This window comes from Aulonocara stuartgranti (genome assembly GCF_965226115.1).
Source record: "Aulonocara stuartgranti genome assembly, chromosome: 1".
NCBI classification, from domain to species: Eukaryota; Metazoa; Chordata; class Actinopteri; order Cichliformes; family Cichlidae; genus Aulonocara; species Aulonocara stuartgranti.
This window is the reverse complement of record NC_138939.1, coordinates 3936131-3956993: the sequence shown is the minus strand read 5'-3', so window position 1 is coordinate 3956993 and position 20863 is coordinate 3936131. Positions and strand designations below refer to the sequence as shown.

General features: G+C 41.0%; 1 protein-coding gene across 2 annotated transcripts in view; it reads left to right on the top strand.

The window, feature by feature from the left end:
* The window catches only part of LOC309714747 (neural-cadherin), a 335326-nt gene that overhangs the window by 300209 nt on the left and 14254 nt on the right, over positions 1-20863 (top strand). For both annotated transcript variants that reach the window (XM_082547420.1, XM_082547421.1), the window contains exon 35: positions 6539-6783. In XM_082547420.1, the coding sequence (XP_082403546.1) occupies positions 6539-6783 (245 nt within the window). The remainder of the gene's footprint in view (positions 1-6538; positions 6784-20863) is intronic.

Sequence of the window (20863 nt, the reverse complement as noted above, 5' to 3'; positions counted from 1 at the left end):
AAATCAGACGTGTGCAGAGAGCAAGCATCAACTTCAATATCAAGCCGACTTTACTTTAGTTTCAAGGATTATTGCTGGTGATTTGAGCAGGATCTCTCAGACCCAGAGACTAAACAGTTTATTTCTAGTCAGTACAACAGGCCGTGAGTGTGCATGTCTTTTTGAATTTCATGGACATGAAACTATCCCTACATGGTCTGCTGTAACGTGCATGCCTGAGCTGTACTTTTGGACATGCTGGAGGAGGTCCAGTGAGCATCACTGATTAGTGCTCTCTGAAAGTCGGGTTCAGACTCAAAACAGGAGAGGTCCTGGAAGAACTCCTTCCCAAGGAAACTACATTGAGGGGAAAATCAACCAAATCTAAATATGATACTTTTTTCTAATGTGGTAAAAGGCATTTTAATATGATCACATCATTACATTAATATACTCACTACAATTTGCCTAAAATAAATGCTTGCACAGAAAGAATGTTTGCTAATAATACATTTGTGAAAATTCATGTATATTTACTGGCCCAAATGCCTTTGAACTCTGGGCACCGTTATTTTCTGTCTGAAGTTGGCATCAGACAGACTTTCAAAAGTTGAAACCCACAGAAAGCTGCAGTCCTGTCCCCCTTTCAAACATAACGCACAATGCAGCGAACCCACCTGCTCGGCCACTAAATGTGGTAAAAACAACATTAATTTTTTCAACCCCTCTCACCCTGATCGGATTCACCCATTTGCTTGATCAACGTTTCACACGCACTACTGCGTTAATTTCTCTAAAAGGCTTAGTTTGTCGGTGGGAAATGGGAAATGTCGTGCAACGAAAAGCTGCAGCGCGCTAACAACCCTCTCCTGTGGCACAGAGCGAATCAAACACGGAGAGCTCTTAGCCACATCCACTAATCTCAGCTATTTTTCTGCCATTGGAAACATCAGCCTCTATTCAGTGTGTGCAACCTCCTAGCTTTTAATCTGGCCTTTCCCCTTTTTCCCACTCCTCTCATCCACTCATCCACTCACCCACATCATCTATCCACCAATTTATTTTTTCTTCTTTTACAATGGCTCTCATTCTTGCACTCTGCCCCTCCTATCCCTCCATTTCTTGGGTTGTATGGTTCTCATCTCGCTTTAACCTCCCTAGCGCGGCCACACACACAGACACACACATAGACACACACTCTCTATTCTCCTAGTGCTTATTTGTTCGCCTTGTTCTCTTTCCAGTACTTGACCTGAACCTTGAAACATGATTAAAGGGTAGTAAATGTTGGCAGTGAGCACTCCATGCCCAAGTGTTTGAAGCTAACTGGAGGGCCACCGTCAAATAGTCAAGTAATTGCTGTTAATGCTGCATTTGGGCTCAAATAAATAGGGACACAGTCAGATTTGTCAGATCCTTTTTTTTTCCATTTAAGAAAAGAGAAAATATGACAAATTCACTGTTTGTAGTCAGGTTATCATAAACGTAAATGGAGACAGAGAGAGTATAACTGTTTCACATCTAAGCGGGGATAGTCGAGGGGATCAAAAAGTCGAAACTGTGTTTAATTGAAGCTTATTGTGGCGTCAGATCAGACCTCCAGTTGTGGAGGCGAAGCATCTGTCAGAGCACCGACTGCTTCACGAGGGGAAACAGAGACAGTACTACACTCAACAAAAATATAAACGCAACACCTTTGTTACTGCTCCCATTCCCCATGGGATGGACGTAGAGACCTAAAATTCATTCCAGATACACAATATAACCATCCCTCCCAAACAGTGGTCACAAATCAGTCCAAATGTGTGGTAGTGGGCACATCTGCCATATTGAGATAATCCATCCCACCTCACAGGTGTGCCACATCAGGATGCTGATCTGACATCATGAGTAGTGCACAGGTGTACCTCAGACTGCCCACAACAAAAGGCCACCCTGGAATGTGCAGTTTTGTCTCACAGCAAAATGCCACAGATGCCACAAGCAATGAGGGAGCGTGCAACTGGCATGCTGACAGCAGGAATGTCAACCAGATCTGTCGCCCGTGCATTGAATGTTCATTTCTCAACCATAAGCCGTCTCCACAGGCGTTTCAGAGAATATGGCAGCACATCCAACCGGCCTCACAACAAGATAAAAAAAATAAATAAAAAACTTTGATTTTACATTTGCCACGTCTCTGTATCTCAGCCATGCAGGCACAGGAAGGATGGCAAGTAGTTTGCAAAAGCTTTAAATTAATGATATTTTAGACGAACCCTATCATTCTGACCACTTGCCTTCTGCAAAGCCCACTGCTGCTCATCCATTATGTTAAAATAAAAGCTCTAAAATCTAAACATAATTCTGAGGATGGGCGATGTTAGTGAGTAGGATAGTTAACAATATACTAGAAGTTATAGACAGACACTTTGACCCTAAGGAATAAATTCATGCTGCACATGTTTCTAACATAATGTGCCACCTTCAGTGTCGCACACTCGCTGGTTTCCGGGTGATCGAAGCCAAAGACCCAGCTCTCATCACCAACTGTAAGAGAGTCGGTTTCATGCAGAAGTGTCGGTATTCCTCAAAAGATTTCCAGGAGGCATGTTGAAATCTTAGGGCCCAAACAGATGTGGTCAGAAGTGGACTCCAGTAAGTGAACAAAAATGGGTTCAGTCATGGAGAGACGCACAAAGAGATGATCGTGAAGCAGAGATCAGCAGAATAAAAAACAATATTTTGAGTTTTTTTTAATTTATAGACAGAGTTGTGGAACTTTGTGAGCACATTTCATATTTTAAGTTCTATTTTTACCTTTACTATTTATTTACCAGAGCACATTATTAAGAAAAGCAACAGAATTCCCAAGCTGCATGACAGCATAACATTGAGATGAAAAACATCTCTATCACCAGAGAAATAAAAAAATATTATTAATCATGCTTCAGAAAGTCTAACAGCTCCACACCTGTCACTGATTACAGTGCACACAGGCTCCATGTTATGATAAGGCACTCTTCATAGCACCAACTGCAGTCATGGCTAATGACAGGTAATGATAAGAGAAGCTGTGTTTTCTGTTAGACAGTCAGGTGTCCTGTATTCAACACCTACACAGGCTCCAACCGCGCTACAATTATTCCCGAGTGCTTGGCTATGATTGTGGCATAATAATCCTTTGCACAAATTAATTTTCTTTTTAAAATGTCTAACAGATCGATAGGAACGTGGTCATTTTAAAAACTGATATTTACATCTGCAATAACAAACAAAAACAAATAAACTGAACAGTGAAAATGGTTTAATGGTGATGCTGACTTCAGTTGGTTTGGACAAGTAATTCCACTTTGCGTTTGTTCTTAAGATGGTTCTCCTGAGTTCTGGGGTAGGAGCCACGACTGAAAACTCTCGTGGGGTGAATGTGCGGTAGCTCGTTCTGAAATGCTGCTATATGAGATGACAGTTTAGAAAAGTCCTGCAGAACATAAAAGGTAAAAAAAGTGTTGCATCTACTTGTTTTGGCACTGGTTAGAGCTCCTCACAGCTGCATCCTGTACAAGATGGACATTAGAGGAAAACGAGAGTGAGTTGCATAAATAATTATCCTCCCCAGCCGGCAACAGAATCATTTTCTCAAAATCATAGAGAGTAAAAGTTAGTCTATCCTCGCATATATTTAAGGTTTGTGTGTGATCACTCTATCTGTACTAAAGACTAGTAAAGACTAGTTTTTTTGTATACAGCTATATTGTATATCAGACTAGTATCACCTCATGCTGTCAGATGCCACCTGTGTCCTTTGCTCACTGCTTGTGGTTTTATTAGCCAGAGAAAATTAGAAACCTACCAAGTCCACTTTAGAAGATTAGAAGGGGACCGTGGCACAAATCGCTGGTTTTTGTATTTTTACTTTATGCTTGATTAGGATTAAGAAAAATGTGCCCCTCGTCAACAGCAGTCCTTCATGTTAAAGACAAACGTTACGCCCCTCTGCAGCCCCTAATCTCCACAGTGTGGTCACCTGTTGCTAATTGGCCACACCCAATCAGGTGTGGATAGAAGCATACCAGAGGCGGGCTTTCGAGAAGCTCACTAGTCTTTGCCTTGGTGGCACCAGCTATTTTAGCCAAACCTCTTCTCACTAACACTCTGGTATTCATCTCCTTTTTTTATGTTGCGGCTTTTGAGCCGAGTCATAACACAAATTAGAACATCGTATCTGTTCTGATATTTGTCCTGTGAACATAAACTGCTGTCTGAAAATAAAGAATTTCTAAAAATTAACCAAACGGTGACGAGACTGACACCACACCCAGCGATCACCTGGTTCACAAATAGTAGTTAGTTAAGTTATTAAGTTGTCTGGGGCATTTAACCAAACGATTAATGGTAAAGTATATGTGTAAACCATGGCCCATGCAGGTATTCCAGATATTCTTATCCCCAGCAGGTTTTCCCAGTTACTCCTTGGGAATCCTGACGCCCAGCTCATAGATGTATATTCACCACAAGTTCCCTGTCTACCCTGGGGTAAGACCCAGTTGGGCATGCCTGGAAAACCTCCACATCAGCTGGCCCAATGAAAAAGCTTCTTTTAAAAGCCACATCTGTTAGCTCCCCATGTTTGACCCTGCAGGGTTTCATGCCGGATGCCCTTCCTGACAAAGAGAATTCGGGTCTTTGCTTGGAATTAAACAAGCAACCTTTTTCTCGCCAAGCAAGCGTGTGGCACTGGAGGACAGAGGATGTCCAACGTCTTAACTGTCTCGATTAAATGAGATTTTTACATTAAACGTTTTCATTTCGTTTCGTCATAAGCTGAACGGTTTTGACTGACCGCCACCTTCACACTGAAGCCAACAAAAAAATAATAATCTACCAACTTTTGGTTGAAGAAAATAAACTTATTTCAGCTTTTTTCATTTCAAAGGTGCTGCAGATGTTAGAGAGTCTTTTCTTCACTGCTGGAAACAGCACAGCAGCAACAACACCACAGAGAGCTCGGCCTTATTTACTTCTTAGTACAATCACACACATAAACGTCCATTGTTTACCAAAAAATTAGCCCATGATGTTGGTCTAGAAGTTTGCCTTTGATCTCATAACCTTGTGCTTTGGTAACGCTCTAAGTTAATGCCTTTAAATAAATGACTGGGTGAAATGAAAGCCTGCTTGTTCTCACACGTCTTCTCCCCACTGTTTTCTCTTGGTCTGAATTCTTATATTTCATGACAGAAGGAATCAAAGGTGTTGGTACACAATGTACTAAAATAAAAGCCAAAGCACAGTTCCTGCCTTTCTTTCATATCGAATCAAAAATGGATTTTGAATCGAACTGTGTCCTCAAGGAATTGCATTAAAAACAAACGTTGAGATTTCCTGAGACTCTCACCCACACAGTGAGTTTAAATAGCTAAGCAGATAAGAACATAATTCAGAGACAGATTCTGGGAGAAGATACAGGAAATTAACCCTTTACTGCCTCGTCTGGGTTAGTTTCTGTAGCTGAGAAAGAGCAGTTACGAGATGAATTACAGCACCAATTTGGATTTAGCGTCGCTCCTTTCATAGTAAAGTTAAGTCAATATTTATAAGGACGAGCATATCTGCGGAGAGCAGAGGTACGACTCTGATGTCATCAAAATGTTCAGCCTGGAGCTTTTCCATAGACTTTGAATGGGATGGTGAATTAATGGGCTCATAAAATGTTTGTTTGAACTGTTACACCCAAATGAGCTTTTAATTATAGTAGTGCTTTCTGAAGTGAGGCAGAAAATGTGCCCCTGTCTGCATAAAACCATCCTAGTTACTGCCAGTGCCACTGTCAGCACTTTCATCCCCTGCAGTCCAGTTCTCTGTTCAAGTGTACATCTGTGTAAGATCACCTATTAAAGTAGTAAATAACTCCGTTAAGACCAGAGGGAGATAATGACAAGCCAGCTTACTTCAGTAACTTTTTAGTCAATTGCATTTGTTCAACTATTTTATTGCACACTTTCTTTGCTCAAGTATGTTTTAGAGAAACATCATTTGAATACAATAATTGCGCTACATGCATTTATTTATAGTTTTAAGTATTTACACACATTCCTAAAATTCCCAGTCTTCCGGTGCCTTGTCCTGTCTTATCGCCCTCGATTTCAGAATAATAGCTGAAGCAGAGCGTTCATGCTGCCGTTGTTTCCTCTTCCCTGAGGTCAGGACATCAGAGAACTGACAGAGAGGAACAAGTGTGTTAATACTGCAGCATTTCAGCCTCGCTCTGTGATGTCACAAAGGTCTACAGATCCACCAATGGAGAAAAAATGTTCTGAAACCTGAGCTTTTGGCTCACCAGTTATTGTGAACTCGCCACACTGTCACGTTTGACTTTCACAGCTACATAATATAAGAGGAGTGTATATTCTGATGAGGTAACAGTAACAGTTCTCTTTTTATTCTCATGTTGTTCACCTTATCAAATGTCACGAACATGTCTAATGTTAATCTACATGAAATATACAGGTGGGTTTTTTTGCTTGTTTTCTCTGTTCCTGACCGCCTGCTGTCTCTATCCAACTCTTGTCTTTTGCAGATGTCCTCCTGGTCACATGATCAGTGTAAACGGGACCAAAAAGTCTTGCGTGTACACCCTTTGTGCTATGCGGCCCTGTCACCGCGGGACCTGCGTGGCCCAGTCGCCCTCCAAATTCACCTGCCACTGCCCGGAGGGTTACCGAGGACACCGCTGTGAGACGACACTGGCCATATACAGGGAGGACGTGGGCCTCAGCTTCAGCTCCCTCTTTGCCATCTGTATCTGCTTCATGGCCTTACTGGGTAAGTCCTGTAAATGTACTGCCTGTTACGCACATCTGTCAGACTGTATTACTGTCGTGTTTCTACGGCAATACTTCCCATCCTAACTATAAGCAATTTGGAAACAATAATGATGCTTAATATAATGTTTAAAGCTATAACTCTGTATTGATGCAGCCATGGGCAGTGTTATCGTGAACGCACTGCAGCGAGGCGGGAGGAGCACGGAGGTGAATCTGCTTCGTGTGCAGGCTGACAAATGCTGCAATTTTCATTAAAGTACTGATGAGTACAAAATTACTATTATGTGACAGTGGAGTGCACGATAGATTTGAAACTGACACTTGAAAAAATTGAAGCTTTCATTCATAAAGTTCGTGCACTCTAAAGTGGTACGACGGTAGAGCGCCAGGTGTTTGTAATTAGCTAATCAAGGGCGTTTTTTTTATTATGTGGGAGTTAATGTGTTTATAAGTCTAGTGTGGAAACAAACAGAGACCCCACGAAGATGGTGCGCTCCGTTTTATCGATCAGTGTTTTCAAAATGACAGCCTGATTTTCATAAGGTCAGTAACTCTAAAATAACTTTTTATGTCACTCTACATGTAAAGCAACTAATACTTACTGCGTGATTTAATATACTCTAACAAACAAAAATGAAGTTGTACGACAGCTAATCAAGAATGAATGTTTCTGCAGACGTGATCTCAAGAAGTTTCCAAGTCTTGCACTGAAGTTTTCAGGCAGTTATTAATCAGACTTCTCAAGTTATTTGTGTGAATTTTACCAGATGGGAATTCTTTTTAATGATTATTCAGATTCTGCATGATTCTGCTCGTTTACTTCGTTGGATCTGTTGTACAGAGTTGAGGGTACATTGAGATCCTCGCTGACCTAAATCTTAAGAACGTCTGTGAAAGCTTTTTAATATCACATCTCTCCCTTCCTAATGAAGGTTATTCCAAAGCTTGGAGCAGGACCTTTTATACTCCCCCATGATGCCATATTTATTCTCAGACTGTACTAAAGTAGCTTTACATTCATAGTTCAGAAAAAAAGAAAAAAAAATTTTTTAATGTAGGTCCTCTGTGAATCCTGCTTGTTTCATGAGTGCATGAGGATATCTGCTCTCATTGACATCATACAGATAAGAGTAGAAAAAACTGTTTAGAAAAGTGTGTGTTCTGAACTTTTGGTTAACAAAAAGACGTCCAAGCTTGTAACTGTGTATGTGTAACATGACAAATCCTATTTAGGCTTATCTTCTTTATCTGCAGATGTAATTACAGTTCAGTTATTTAGCTCATCTGACCGAAGCTTGTGGCGTCCGTTGCCTGTTTGTTCATTCATCTCTCTGTTCGTTCAGTTCACAAGATTTGCTACTCCTACAGTGTTGGTCAGATTTAATCAAAATTGTACACAATTGTGGTCAAGGTCACAGGAATATATGGTCCTTTTATGGTCACCGTTCCCTTTTTGCAAAAACTGCTGCTCAAAGTGTTGGTTCGGATTATGATTTTCATGAAATGAGCGTTTGCATGGACTAATCTGTGTACCTAGGTTATCCTGTTATGATGACGATGATGGTCATAATCTTGTGTGTCATGATGGTGGAGGGAGTGGTCTTACTGGTTGACTCCCACATTAGGAAAGCTTAGTTGGATCCTTACTACCACCATTATGTCAACATGCCCAATGCTTTTTATGACCGTGGTTACAGCTGACCACGATGCTTCTGAACTCAAACACTTTTGTTTGGTGGTAAATGGGATCAAGTTGTCCTGGATATGACTGTGAGCCTCTCTGATGTCTCAATGGATGTTAATTCTCATTAGTTTGTGCAGTACAGCCGACCCCTCTGTGCTTTACATATTACAGTAGCCTGTAAATTGTGATGGATTGTGAGCGAGATTAGCTATTATGATCTGGTTTGTATACGTTTTAAAAGGTAGATGGAGGGCTTCAGTGAAACATTGGATTAACAGGATGCCTCACTGCATTAGCAGAGTAAATGATCCAAATCCAGGGATCTCCTTTCAGCACATTAAATTACATCAACCTGAATCCCTATACAGTAACTGTTTGTACTGCTATGTAAAACTGTACTATACACAGTGCATATATATATATAATGTAGTCCTGTAAATTAAGTACATTCTTAATATTTTTAAGAGGTTAAAGAGCAGCCAGGTTCTGCTAATCAAACACTTCTTTAATGGATCATTAGCACGTGTCGGCACCTCTATAAAAGTGTAGTTATGTCAGTTTGTGGCTCTGGAGCTTTCTGGTGTGTGTTAATACAATGATGCAGAAGTGGTCGGTCTCCCCAAGGTCAGACTGGGCAACACTCAGAGAAACTGCAAAAAGCCCAAGAGCTGCATCCCAGACTCTACAGTCCACAGTTAGCATGTTAAATGTTAAAGCTGTTGGACTGAGTAAGCAGGGCTTGGTTGGAAGGGTTACCAGGGGAAAAACTCCCGTACTGTTACTTGAAGTTATTGGTGTTAAAGGTGGTCTTACAAGCTACTGGATCATGTGGTGACCTCCGATATCGCTCCTTTGTTCTTCATGCATGGCATAAAGTCATTGTCCAAGAGTGATGCAGAGTTCTTCTGTCTCCTACCACCTTAAAACAGAGCTGGCCTTCCTGATCAGCTTATCCAACCGCTTCAGCTTCCTTTCAGCAATAGATTAGCTGCTGTTCCAACAGACAACACCATTAGAGATGGCTGCCACTCCAAAAGATCTCAGTCTCCTCAGAGTCTGATCAGGAGATGGTTCCACTGGCACCAGTCCACAAAGTCCTGAATCCACTGTCTGTACTCTGATATATCTTCACCCTAATGAGGCTAGCGATGGGAGAGTCATCAGAGAACCTTTGTAGATGGCAGCCTGGGTAGTTGATGGAGAAGTCTGAGGTGTAGAGGGTGTCCTCATCTACTGTGGGCGACCAGTGAGGTAGTCCAGTATCCACTAGGACAGGTGGTGGTCCACTCCTGACAGCTCCAGCTTGTCCCTCAGAGGTCGGATGGTGTTAAAAGCACTGGAGAAATCTTCCAGGCTTCTCCGGGTGGGTCAGAGCTTGGTGCAGGAGGTAGATGATGGCATCATCCACCCTGATGCCAGGCTGGTAGGCAAACTGCAACTGATCCAATGAAGAGCTAAACAGGGTGCGATATTTTAGGAACTGCCTCTCAAGGGTCTTTATGAGATGCACGATCAGTGCTACCGGCCTGTAGCTGATGAGGTCCTTTGGATGTGTAGTCTATTGCACTGGTACCACACCGGAGGTCTTCCACAGCTGTGCTACTTTCCCCAGCTTCAGGCTGGGGAAAGTAGCTTCAGGCTTCAGGGAACATGTATCCCATGATGCCACACAGTTGGTCTGTGCAGCACCTCCGGAGGCTGATGCCATCAGGACCTGAAGCCTTTCGCACCTCGATCTTTGGCAGCTCGTTCCTCACCTGAAGTGTTGAATGTGACAGGATGGTGGTGAGGGAGGGGGGCTGTGGGATGGAGTCTTTGGGTTGGACTTTAGGCAGTAAATTTCAAAGGTAAAGCTGTATAGCAGCCCTTTGTCTCGCCTGTGAGCGGATCAACTGAAACATTCTGGTGTTTGATTTTCTGTTGTTAAAATCCACATTTTTCTTTCTTTCCTTTATGTTTTTGCTTGTTGAATATTCATCCACCTGTACCTTTTAGCTTTGTATTCCAGTCCCTGAAGGATCCTCTGCTGAGAAAGCGCCTCGGGCTCAGTCGTACTCAGAGAGCTGTCAGTACAATGACATGTTCCCGTTGTTTAATTGAGGACAATACAACAGAACAGTAAAGAGCAGTATGAGACGAGCACAGCCCAAGAAGAGAAAGCAGATCAGAGGAGTGCAAAATAAAACAGGACGACACACAATACCAAAAGAAAACAAGAGGGAGCTGAATAGATAGCACAGCCGAGGCTGCGCGCAGCACGGCGAGAGAAAGAAAAAGTGGGAGATGTGTGGTGAGGAAGATGGTGTTGGTGTCACACTGCTGCTGGCCATGTCTGATTGTCTCATTGGTGATTCACAGGGCACCTCTTTCACACCCGGAGACCAGCCAGACACTCAAATGATCATTTCTCCTTTTCTTTTCTCCTCCATTCCAACATCTTCCTTCAAATTTGGCTCCGGGCTTATATTAAATGCGACATCCAACCTTGATCCTGTTGAGGCTCAGCGCTGTTTTAAGTGTTAATTACTTGATTTGTAGGCGTATAAGGTGCTGTTTACCCAAACCTGCAGAAATTGAGATCAATGCTCCGGGGGCTTTGGTAGTAATTTCAGTCGGTAGAGCATCCTGCGCTCGATTGGTCAAGCATTCCTCACTCTGAAATTTAAGTAGCGACGAGAGAGACTTCTTTTTTTCTTTTTTTTTTAAGCCTTCATCAAATATTTCTTGTGCACACTCCAAATGTTTGAATAGCAAGAACAAAAGAAGGGCAGCAACTCTCAAAAGCAGTTCTCTGAGAATGTTGTGATTGGTGAAGATTAAAGACAAATTCTACTCCCAAAAACGTTCATATTCGCTCATTCCCTTTGATCCTGATCTGTTGTGTGGTTTGATATGGTCAGCTATGAGCTTTCCCTTGTCTGCTGGTACTGAGGTTCCTACAACATGAAGGCTTCATAGTTGGTGGGGTGTGTGTGTGTGTATTCTAGCACCTCCAGCACATAAGTCATTTTAACGTGTGTGATACTTGGAGGATGAATCTTTAATAAGTGGGGTGATCCTTGACTTTACTTTCCATTTGTACCAAGTTGACATTTGTAGTTCGAATGAGACATTTCAACAGCTGTTTGCTAGATTGCTATCAATTTTCAAGAGGCGGTGGTGTCAGAAACACACTTGACTGAGAGGCTGCTATTGGAGGATTGACTGGGAACATTTTAAAGGCTTCCTTTTATTTCCTGTTTGACTGGTTTAACCTGCAAAAGTTTGGAAAAATGGTTTAGGCTAAAACAAACCCATTAGTAAAGTCCTGTTATAAAGCCTTGAGGTCAGTGTAGGGTTAGAGATGTGTAATAGCAGATTATATTAGTCACAGCCACTTTAGAATTTCTCCATCCATCCATTCGCTTCTGCTTATCCTTTTTCAGGGTCGCGGGAGGCGCTGGAGCCCATCCCAGCTGTCATAGGGCGAGAGACAGGGTACACACAGAGACAAACAACTATTCACACTCACATTCACTCCCGCATTCACACCTATGGGCAATTTGGATTGATCAATTAACCTATTCCCACTAACTGCATGTCGTTGGCCTGTGGTATAAACAGCTGGATTACCAGCTGGAAACCAGCTTCATTATTAAAACTTCAGCTGGGTTTTTCTTCGTTCATCTCTCTGTAGAAAAATAGACCAGTGACTCATCATGACCTGTGGAAAAAAAAATAATGGATGTAAATCCACTTGAATTTTTAGCATCATTTATATGTAAGGAAATGCATGATTTTGTGCCTGATTTCATCATGAAAGAAATGATACATTCATGCAAAACCTCATGAAGATGAAATAATGCATGACCTCATTGCATGAACAATGCAAAACCTAATGTGGTCACAAGGGCTAGATGTTAGGACGATTCCTGATGTCATTAAAACATTGAAATGATATTTTTAGCTTGAACATCCATGGAGCAGTCTCCTCCACTGATTGGACTGAGAGACCAGCAGCACTGACACAGTCAGTCCCCGGGGTGCTCCTCGGGGGTTCTGAGTTCAGAGCAAAGTTTCTAGTTCAGAAATGTCAGCACGGCTCCAAACCGAGTCAAAGTCCAACTGGCAATCTCTTGAGTATTTTAATGATTAATGGCATAGTCCTCTGAATGTATCATGTAGCTGGAATATTGATTCTGCACAGCGCAATGCAAATTAATTTATTCTTTATGCTTCTTCGGGCTTTTACGTTTGTGTAGCTTTGCGTAGATATCATCCTTTCTTTGCACGCACCTCTATGCCCTCATGTTGTGTTTCAGCAGCTGTTTTTCTCTCAGGATTATGTTGTTATTGCATTATTAACTTGGCTTATTACTGCTGGCTTGACACTGACATCCAATACTTGCTTGTTTTTCTGAACACCTTTTCTCTTTAACTCATTCCAAGTTTTTTCCTTTTTCCTTCGCCTCAAGGAGCTTTATATTGTACAGTAGATTGTACAACAATAAATATTCGAAAGATAGATAAGTTTGCATTTGACTACAGAAAAGCAGTCAAATGCAAACTTATCTTTTTTAAACAGTCATGTCAGAACATCAATAACGTAGGCTCTATGTAAAAGATGGACATAGACAGCATGGTTTGTAAAGCGATGATGGCTATTATCTTTAAACCTTGGGAAGATTCAGCGTTACATTTTTTCCACCATGTTAATCTAAAGAAATTCAGTTACCTTCTTTTTAGGTTTTCAGGACTACTGTGACTTGGATGATTGCGAATCTACACAGACATGCTGCCACCATGTTTTTGTTTGTGGAACCAGAAGGGACTTATCAACCAATGCTAGCAATCAGGTGCAACGCACTGATGCATATACATGATAATTAGCTCTAAATAACAGAATAGTTAAAGACTAGAATGTCACACTCAGAGCCTGGTTCTGCCGGAGGTTTCTTCCTGTTAAAAGGGAGTTTTTCCTTCCCACTGTTGCCAAAGTGCTTGCTCATAGGGGGTCATATGATTGTTGGTTTTTCTCTGTATGTGTTATTGTAGGGTCTATCTTACAGTATAAAGCACCTTGAGGCGACTGTTGTTGTGATTTGGCGCTATATAAATAAAATTGAATTGAACTGAATTTCTGTCTTCTCTGTTAGTACAATTAATCAAACGTTTTCTATTATTTTTGAAATTGCCTTTAAACGTCTTTATTTTTGCTGTAAATTTGTATTTTTATTTGGACATTGCTTCCAGCTCTGAAAAAACCAGTGCCTTAAATCTGCATTCTTCCCGCTGGCCAGCAGGGGGCGACTGTGGTTACACAGTCGTAGTTGTAGTGATACCAACATACATTTAATTCTATTAGCCAATCAGCAATACAGCAGCTACTATGACAAATATACTAATGAACAATACAGACGTCTGTGGATGATAGCAGCAGGTCTGAGACACGTGCTCGGTTCGGGGCTAAGACTCCATAACTGAGTATTGTTTTTAAAACAAATCTTAAAAACTGAAGTTTATCGTTTATTGTTTACACCCTTCTCTCAGAGGTTTGTAGAAATCCCAGGGAAGCACATGCAGCTTCAGGTCATTTGAAACTCTCTTAAATTAGGCTGCTTTTGCCATTTTTTTCTTGGCAGATCCTTTCAAGTTCTTTATATTAGATTGGAAGAATCTGTTAGCTGCCATTAGAGCTCTACAGAAATGCTTTAATGTGTTTTTATTTTTCTATGATACAGCAGAGGAGCTGCTGAGCATTCTTGGGAATTAGACCCTCCTCTGCCTTTTTCACCTGAGGTGATACTCTGGCTTCCTGCGAACTTAAAGCTGGGTGCTCGATCCGCTCTGTATCTGTCGATGAATAATGGAATGGGTTCCTGATCTTGCCCTCTGATGTTCTGAGGGGTTGAGTACCAGGCTGTAGTAGCAGCACCATGCTGTTAGTTTACAGACCTCCACCCTGTAGGGAGACTCAGTCCAACCACTGTAGTGTCGTCTGGAGGCTTAATAATGGTGTTTTGCTGTGGCTGGCTGGAACGCGAATGTTGAGTACCTGGAGTTCTGCCCGAAGCGTTCAATTTTTTTCTCATCAGACCAGACCTTTTGTTTCATCAGACTTTTTTTTTTCTTATGCTTTCAGAGTCCTTTAAATGCAGTCTGGCAAACTTTAGGCGAGCTGTTGTGTGTCTTTTACTCAGGAGTGGCTTCCATCTAGCCACTCTACTCTAAGTGTCTGATTGAAGGACTGCTACTGAGTCAGTTACTTTTGGCTGAACAACCAACTCTCGGAAAAGTCCTGGTGGTTCCAAATTCCCTTTTCTCTGAAACACTCCAGCACTCCTCAGATCTACTTCTTTCCCCTTTTTAAAAAAATCACAGATGAGTTTCCATGAATTTATGGCTTGGCGCTTGTTTTGACATCCACTGTGAACTGTGGGGTGTTAGATACACAGATGTGGGCCTTTGACAACTAAGTGCAATCTATTCAATTTGCCTCAGGAGGACTCTGGTTTTATCCTTGTCAAATGAAATGAGTTACTATTATACAGATGCATTGCTAGCCATAAAAATCCACCTGGACATGAAGTCCTTTACTCGAATCAGAGTTTGGGGTTTTATTGTGTATTAAATTTGCTACACTGTCTTATATGAACTAATTAACCCTTTAAAGCCGGTCGGAGCGGGCATGCTCCGTTTTGCGTAACTATTTTAAAATCCCAGTAGCACTGCAACCACGTAAGCTAGCGCAATAATTTTTTTTTGCATATGAAACTGGAGGAGTTGTACTTACATCTTATGCCATCAGCTTGTCCTAAGTCACAGTTTCCTTCCACATATAGCTTTGCAAAAACTGCATAAAAAGCACTTGCAGCAACAAAAACATGGCTTTGCCAATCCGATCAGCTGTTTGTAACACTTCCTACGTTGGAATAGACGTCAGCACGAACTTTCGCATGTCCGCCATTACCTGCCCAAAACCGGAAGTGACGTCGTTTTCGCGGAAATGTAGTTTTTTACCATCAGGGCCTCATGAGCCTATACTGGTGTTTTTAAAAGTTATCTTTGACTTTATGACTTTCTGTGTCGTTTCTGGGATGCTTAGGACTCATATTGCACTGCTGGAAATATTTTATTTTGATGCATATGCTGTTATTTTGCAAATTTGCATTATAATATTTATTTTCGTTTTTCCTGCAGTGTATAAAAATTGGTGTATTTCAAAAATAAAACTATGAAGACGCTCAAAATAAATTTCCTGTGGTGGGAAACTATTTTGTGCAACTTTTTTGTATTTACAGTTTTGAGGGATAAGCCTCTTTAAATTTCTCTAACTAGAAATATATGTTAAAAAACAAAAACGATTTTCAATTTGTTTGTAGTTTATTGCACTTTTTTGCAATTTATGTAATTTCTATGCACTTAATGCATACATATTATAAAAATTTGGGCTATAATGGTTGTATTGATGTATATCAACTTGAAATGCTCCCAAAAATGGCACTACGGCATGTAAAAATATAATATAAGCTCTGGCGGACTTGGTTCTATGGTAGGGTTAATACTTCCATTACCATGCTGCTGCATGGTAAATGTACAAATTGTATTACTTTTTATTAGAATACCTATTTTTAATACTCTCTGAATATTTTCAGTATGTTTTAGGCTTAGAAGTGATACCATGCACATGCTAAAAATAAGTGTTTATTATAAAATGAACATAGTCTGAAAGTACACAAAGTATGTCCCAAAGGTCAAGAGTTCCTCTTTAAACTCCAGTGGCTATTTTTTTAGCATTGAATGTGATATTTTTGTATTATGGTGAATCTGTTCATCATTGTCAGGTGGTGTTATTGTCATAGATGAGCGGTTTTCAGACTGTGGTGTGGGCCCCAGTGCTGGGTCGTGGAGTTTTTTGATGTTTAGGGAAAATGAATAAGCCAGAATTTAGTGGTGCAGTCACACTCATGTTTATTTAAGCAACATTCAGTGTTGATTATTGACTAAAGCTTCAGATTCTGAGGTGGGGAAAGCCAGAAAAGGTTGGAGAACCGGTTTCATAAATATTTATTTTGTTTTCACACACAGAGCCAATCCATGTTCACAGCATGCCACAAAAATACATTCTTCAATCCACGTCAAAACTCAAACTGAACTCTTTACTGGGCCACAGCAGATCGGTTCTAGGACATTTGCAGCAGTATAAGGGGGCAGATGGTTTTACGCTGGGAGGTTGCTCCTGCTCCAGTGCACTAGTTTCATCGTGTGTGGATAAAATAGCAACATCAAGACCAAATGTATGCTTACAAAAAAATAGATAAATAATCAGACAATACTGCTCAATGCTCAAAAGCCAAATAGTTATTTTGTCTTAAATAATAAACCAATCTATCGTCTAAGTGCCCCACACAGCAGTGGTCTGACAGCACAGATGCAGACTCTCTTAATCTTCCCTAAACACAGCATGGACTGCTTTTTATTGAACGCACCACCAGATATGTCTTTATATGCCATAGAATATCCCACTGAAATAGCACGAGCACCTACTTAAATCATGTAGAGATGGATTTTCCGATCCATCTAAATGATGTAAATTAAGGCTAATTAGTGTGACAGAGACGTTCTTCGCTGCACTGTTTCATGTATGAATTGGCAGAGCTTGCAGTCTGTGCTGAAGGTGCGTGTTGATGACCCTTTGTCTTACCACCTCCTCACGCAGGAACACTGAGTATTATTCAGCTTCATGTAAATACATATTGAAACTCAAAGCCACAAACAAACACACACTCGCAAAAATATCACAATAATCTACAGCTTGATTTACTATATTTAGATGAGGCGTTTTATTTAGAGACCATAACACCAAATGTGCCCTCACAGATAAATCATCACAGTCACAAGATAACTGTTTTTTTTTTTTGGGGGGGTTCATCCATATTAGTTTATATTTGTTGTCTTGACTGTGTTTTAGGGATCTTTGCAGCAAATTCCATGTGCACGCATTTGGGCGTAGTCTAAGGAGCTTGGAAAGAAAAGCATCTGGACTTCTTTAGGTTTCTTGAAGACATTTCATCCAAGAAGTACTATTGGTGGAGAGTCCCAAATTTTAAGTCTCCCAGAGGGCCATGGACCCCCTATTGATCCTCTGCCTAATCACACAAACCAAGGTGTGAAAACGGGTGTGGGCCATAGTCAGCCAAGGTTTCGGGTGAACCCATTGTGAAACCTAGCCTCACCCTATCTATCATGTGACTTGCTAAGGTTATAAATGGCCCAGGATGTGAGTGAGCGTGAAGGCGTCTGGGAAGGAACCTCAAAACTGGATTATAGATGGCAGACAATTGCATGTCCCGGATGACTGAGAACCTACACAGACACATTTGGGCATACTTGACTTTTGAGTAGTGACCAGCTGAAAAGGTTTGGCACCAAACAATCAACTTCATTTATGCTTGCAGTAACATTTTAGGTCTACAACTTTTGGAGAAAGCCATCGAACAAAAACAAGCTGTTTAGGTCATCAGCTGATGTCAGATAAAAATGCCTTAAATGGCATTTAAATGCATTTTCACACATATACTTTAATTTCTCTGTTCCAAAATCAGTTGATGGTTTGGTTTCTTTTCACTCTGAGCAAACTTCAATCAAACCAGCATGCGTCACTACAGAATGCTTATTAGCCAGATGTATCTGGGACAGGACCAAGAAATTGACAGCATTTCTAGCACACAATGGCAGATGGTGTAAGCTGTGGTTTGAGGAAGGAGTCAGAGGGGACTGGTGCAGCTCCAGAACCAGACAGAACACCGTGTACTAATGGGAGGTGAATGATTTGAAAGAGGGAGCGAGGTTGGGGCATGTAAATTAGAACAAACAAGCTTGTAGTGCAGTGGGGTCATATATACAATGTGTACTGGAAGGGCAGTCTATGAGGCTCATGGAATTCAGATATGGAGAGTGGGCAATGAACCCTGGACGCTGTGGAGGGTTCATGGTTTCAGTCTTAGGTCTTTGTTTCCCCCGCTGTAAAGAACATGCCAGGCTAGTTCTCCCATCATTCAGTCCTTGTTCCTGCCTTACACCTGGAGCCGGTCCCTGGAAGCTGGAAACAGAGGATGAGATTCCCTGCAGAGATCAATAAATAAAAAAATAACAATAATAATCAATAAAAATTGATTATTGTGATTTACCTGCAACTCTAATCTTTGGCTGGTTAGATGCATGTGTAACCCTCATTTTTCAATATCACGGTTAACAGCACATTTCCATGTAGACTTTAGTGCTAGTTTGTTTACCTACTCTTGTTTGCCTGCCGGGGCTCAGCCTGCCAGCATCTGTGGATCAAACGCAGACACGTCCCTCCAGCCATCTGAGATGAAAAGGAGCTTTTATATTATAAAAAGCCATTAAAGATACAATGATGGTGACAGTGTTTCAGGGTGGAAAATTACTTAAGATGATTTCAATTCGACTTGAAGGCATTTAGGTTCAAAGAGAAAGACTTGAAAGTGCACCTTGGCCCAAAACACAAAATCATTAACTTTCAATTACATGTATATATTACTAAATCACCATGATTGTCATCCCAAGGCACTTTTCACAGTAAGGTAAATACCTTTCAGTATTTTAGATGGAAACCTCTATGACATAACTATTCTCTATGAGCAGAAGGAACCTTTTAACAGTAGGACGTCTCCGGTAGAAGCAGACTCTGGGAGGGCAGCCATCTGCCGTGACTGCTTAGAAAGACCAGACAGAAAAGAAGATCTTAGAGAGACAAGAAACAATACAACAATAAACGCTCGACAGGTTGCATCATAAGTACAGAACATGCAGTTCTCCATATACCTGCAGAAAGTGAAGGAGGAGAGAACACAGCACAAGCAGGAGGGAGACGATATATAGGTGCACCTTTGTAGCGACATTGCTAACAGTTTTCAGATTAAAGCGTGCTGTTTAAGGCAGCAGTGGCAGCTGTCACCTGTAGAGCTGGATGATTGTTCAAATACTTTGGGGACCGACACTGAACTTGGTCCATCACAGGGGAAATTTGCCTGCTGATTTTTTTATTTTATTTTTTGATGATGAAATTTCCTCAAGGCAAAAAAGTGCGCAAAGTAATTTAAAATTCATTTAGAGTCAAAGCCAGCACAATGTTCCTGAGCTGCTTTTTGTCCCTCACGAGTGCCATTAAACCTGCTTCTCACTGGGACTCAACCAGCTCCTCACATGGGCCATTAAAACCTGCATCGCCTCAACCAGCAGGCTCAGCCGGAGTCCCCTCAGTCCTTCTGAAAAATAACATTTTATTTTTATTTATGTTTATCTTTCCTGCAAAACTCAAAAGTGATGGATGATTTATTAAAAGCACTACAGAGAATAAACTGCTGATCGGTATTTGTATGTTTGTTTTGTGGCTTTTTATGTTTGCGTTCTTTGTCTTTTTCTTTGTTTGTTTATAGTTCTTTGTTTTGAAGGAAAACTCACTGCCCAAGATAAGTGGGTCAACCCAGCACTGCATAAAAGAAACCATCTATGTGAGGCAGTATCGCGTATCCTCACTGGCTTTGTTTTATGTTACTTTACTGACCCTGTATTTAAATTCGGGTCCAAAAATGCAAATGATGATGCAGTTTCTGTAATTGTGCCTTTGCATGTCACAGCATTGAGTTTTAAATCAAACAGTCAAGATGTGACTGAAGTACAGGCTTTCAGCTTCAATTCAAGGGGTTTAACAAAAGTATTGCATTAACTGTTGAGGAATTATAGACATACACAGTCCCCTGTTTTTCAGAGACTCTAAAGTAATTGGACAATTGACTGACAGCAGTTTCATGACCAATTGAGGTCTGTTGCCTTGTTATTCCATGACAAGTTAATCCAAACGTTGTATTTTGTAGCTGTTCACAGGAAATTTCAGAATGAGGTGCAGTGAGATGTTGATGCAAGCAGTGTTGCCAACTCCTCAGTAAGGAAAATCGCTATTGGCTGTCCTAAAAGTCGCTAGAAGTCGCTAAATGATGTCATTGCCTAATTTGCATAATTGGTCATGCTAATGTAATTGTAACCAACATTGTAGACGAGAAAAATAACATCGTGGAAGAGACATAAAGGGAGTAAAAAACGTCCTAAATGCATTTAGAATTTATTTAGAACTACAAATTAAATTTCTTTTAGCAATTATTGTTTTTTTAATGTCACAATTCCAACCCTGCTCCTCTATCCGGGCTTGGACCGGCAAAAGTGACCCGATATAGGCACTGTGGTGGAGTTACTTTGTGTGTGTGTGTGTGTGTGTGTGTGTGTGTGTGTGTGTGTGTGTGTGTGTGTGTGTGTGTGTGTGTGTGTTTATAAGTAGTTTTAAACCTTGTGATCCACAAAACAACATAACAGTAAAAGAAGTACTGACTGCGTT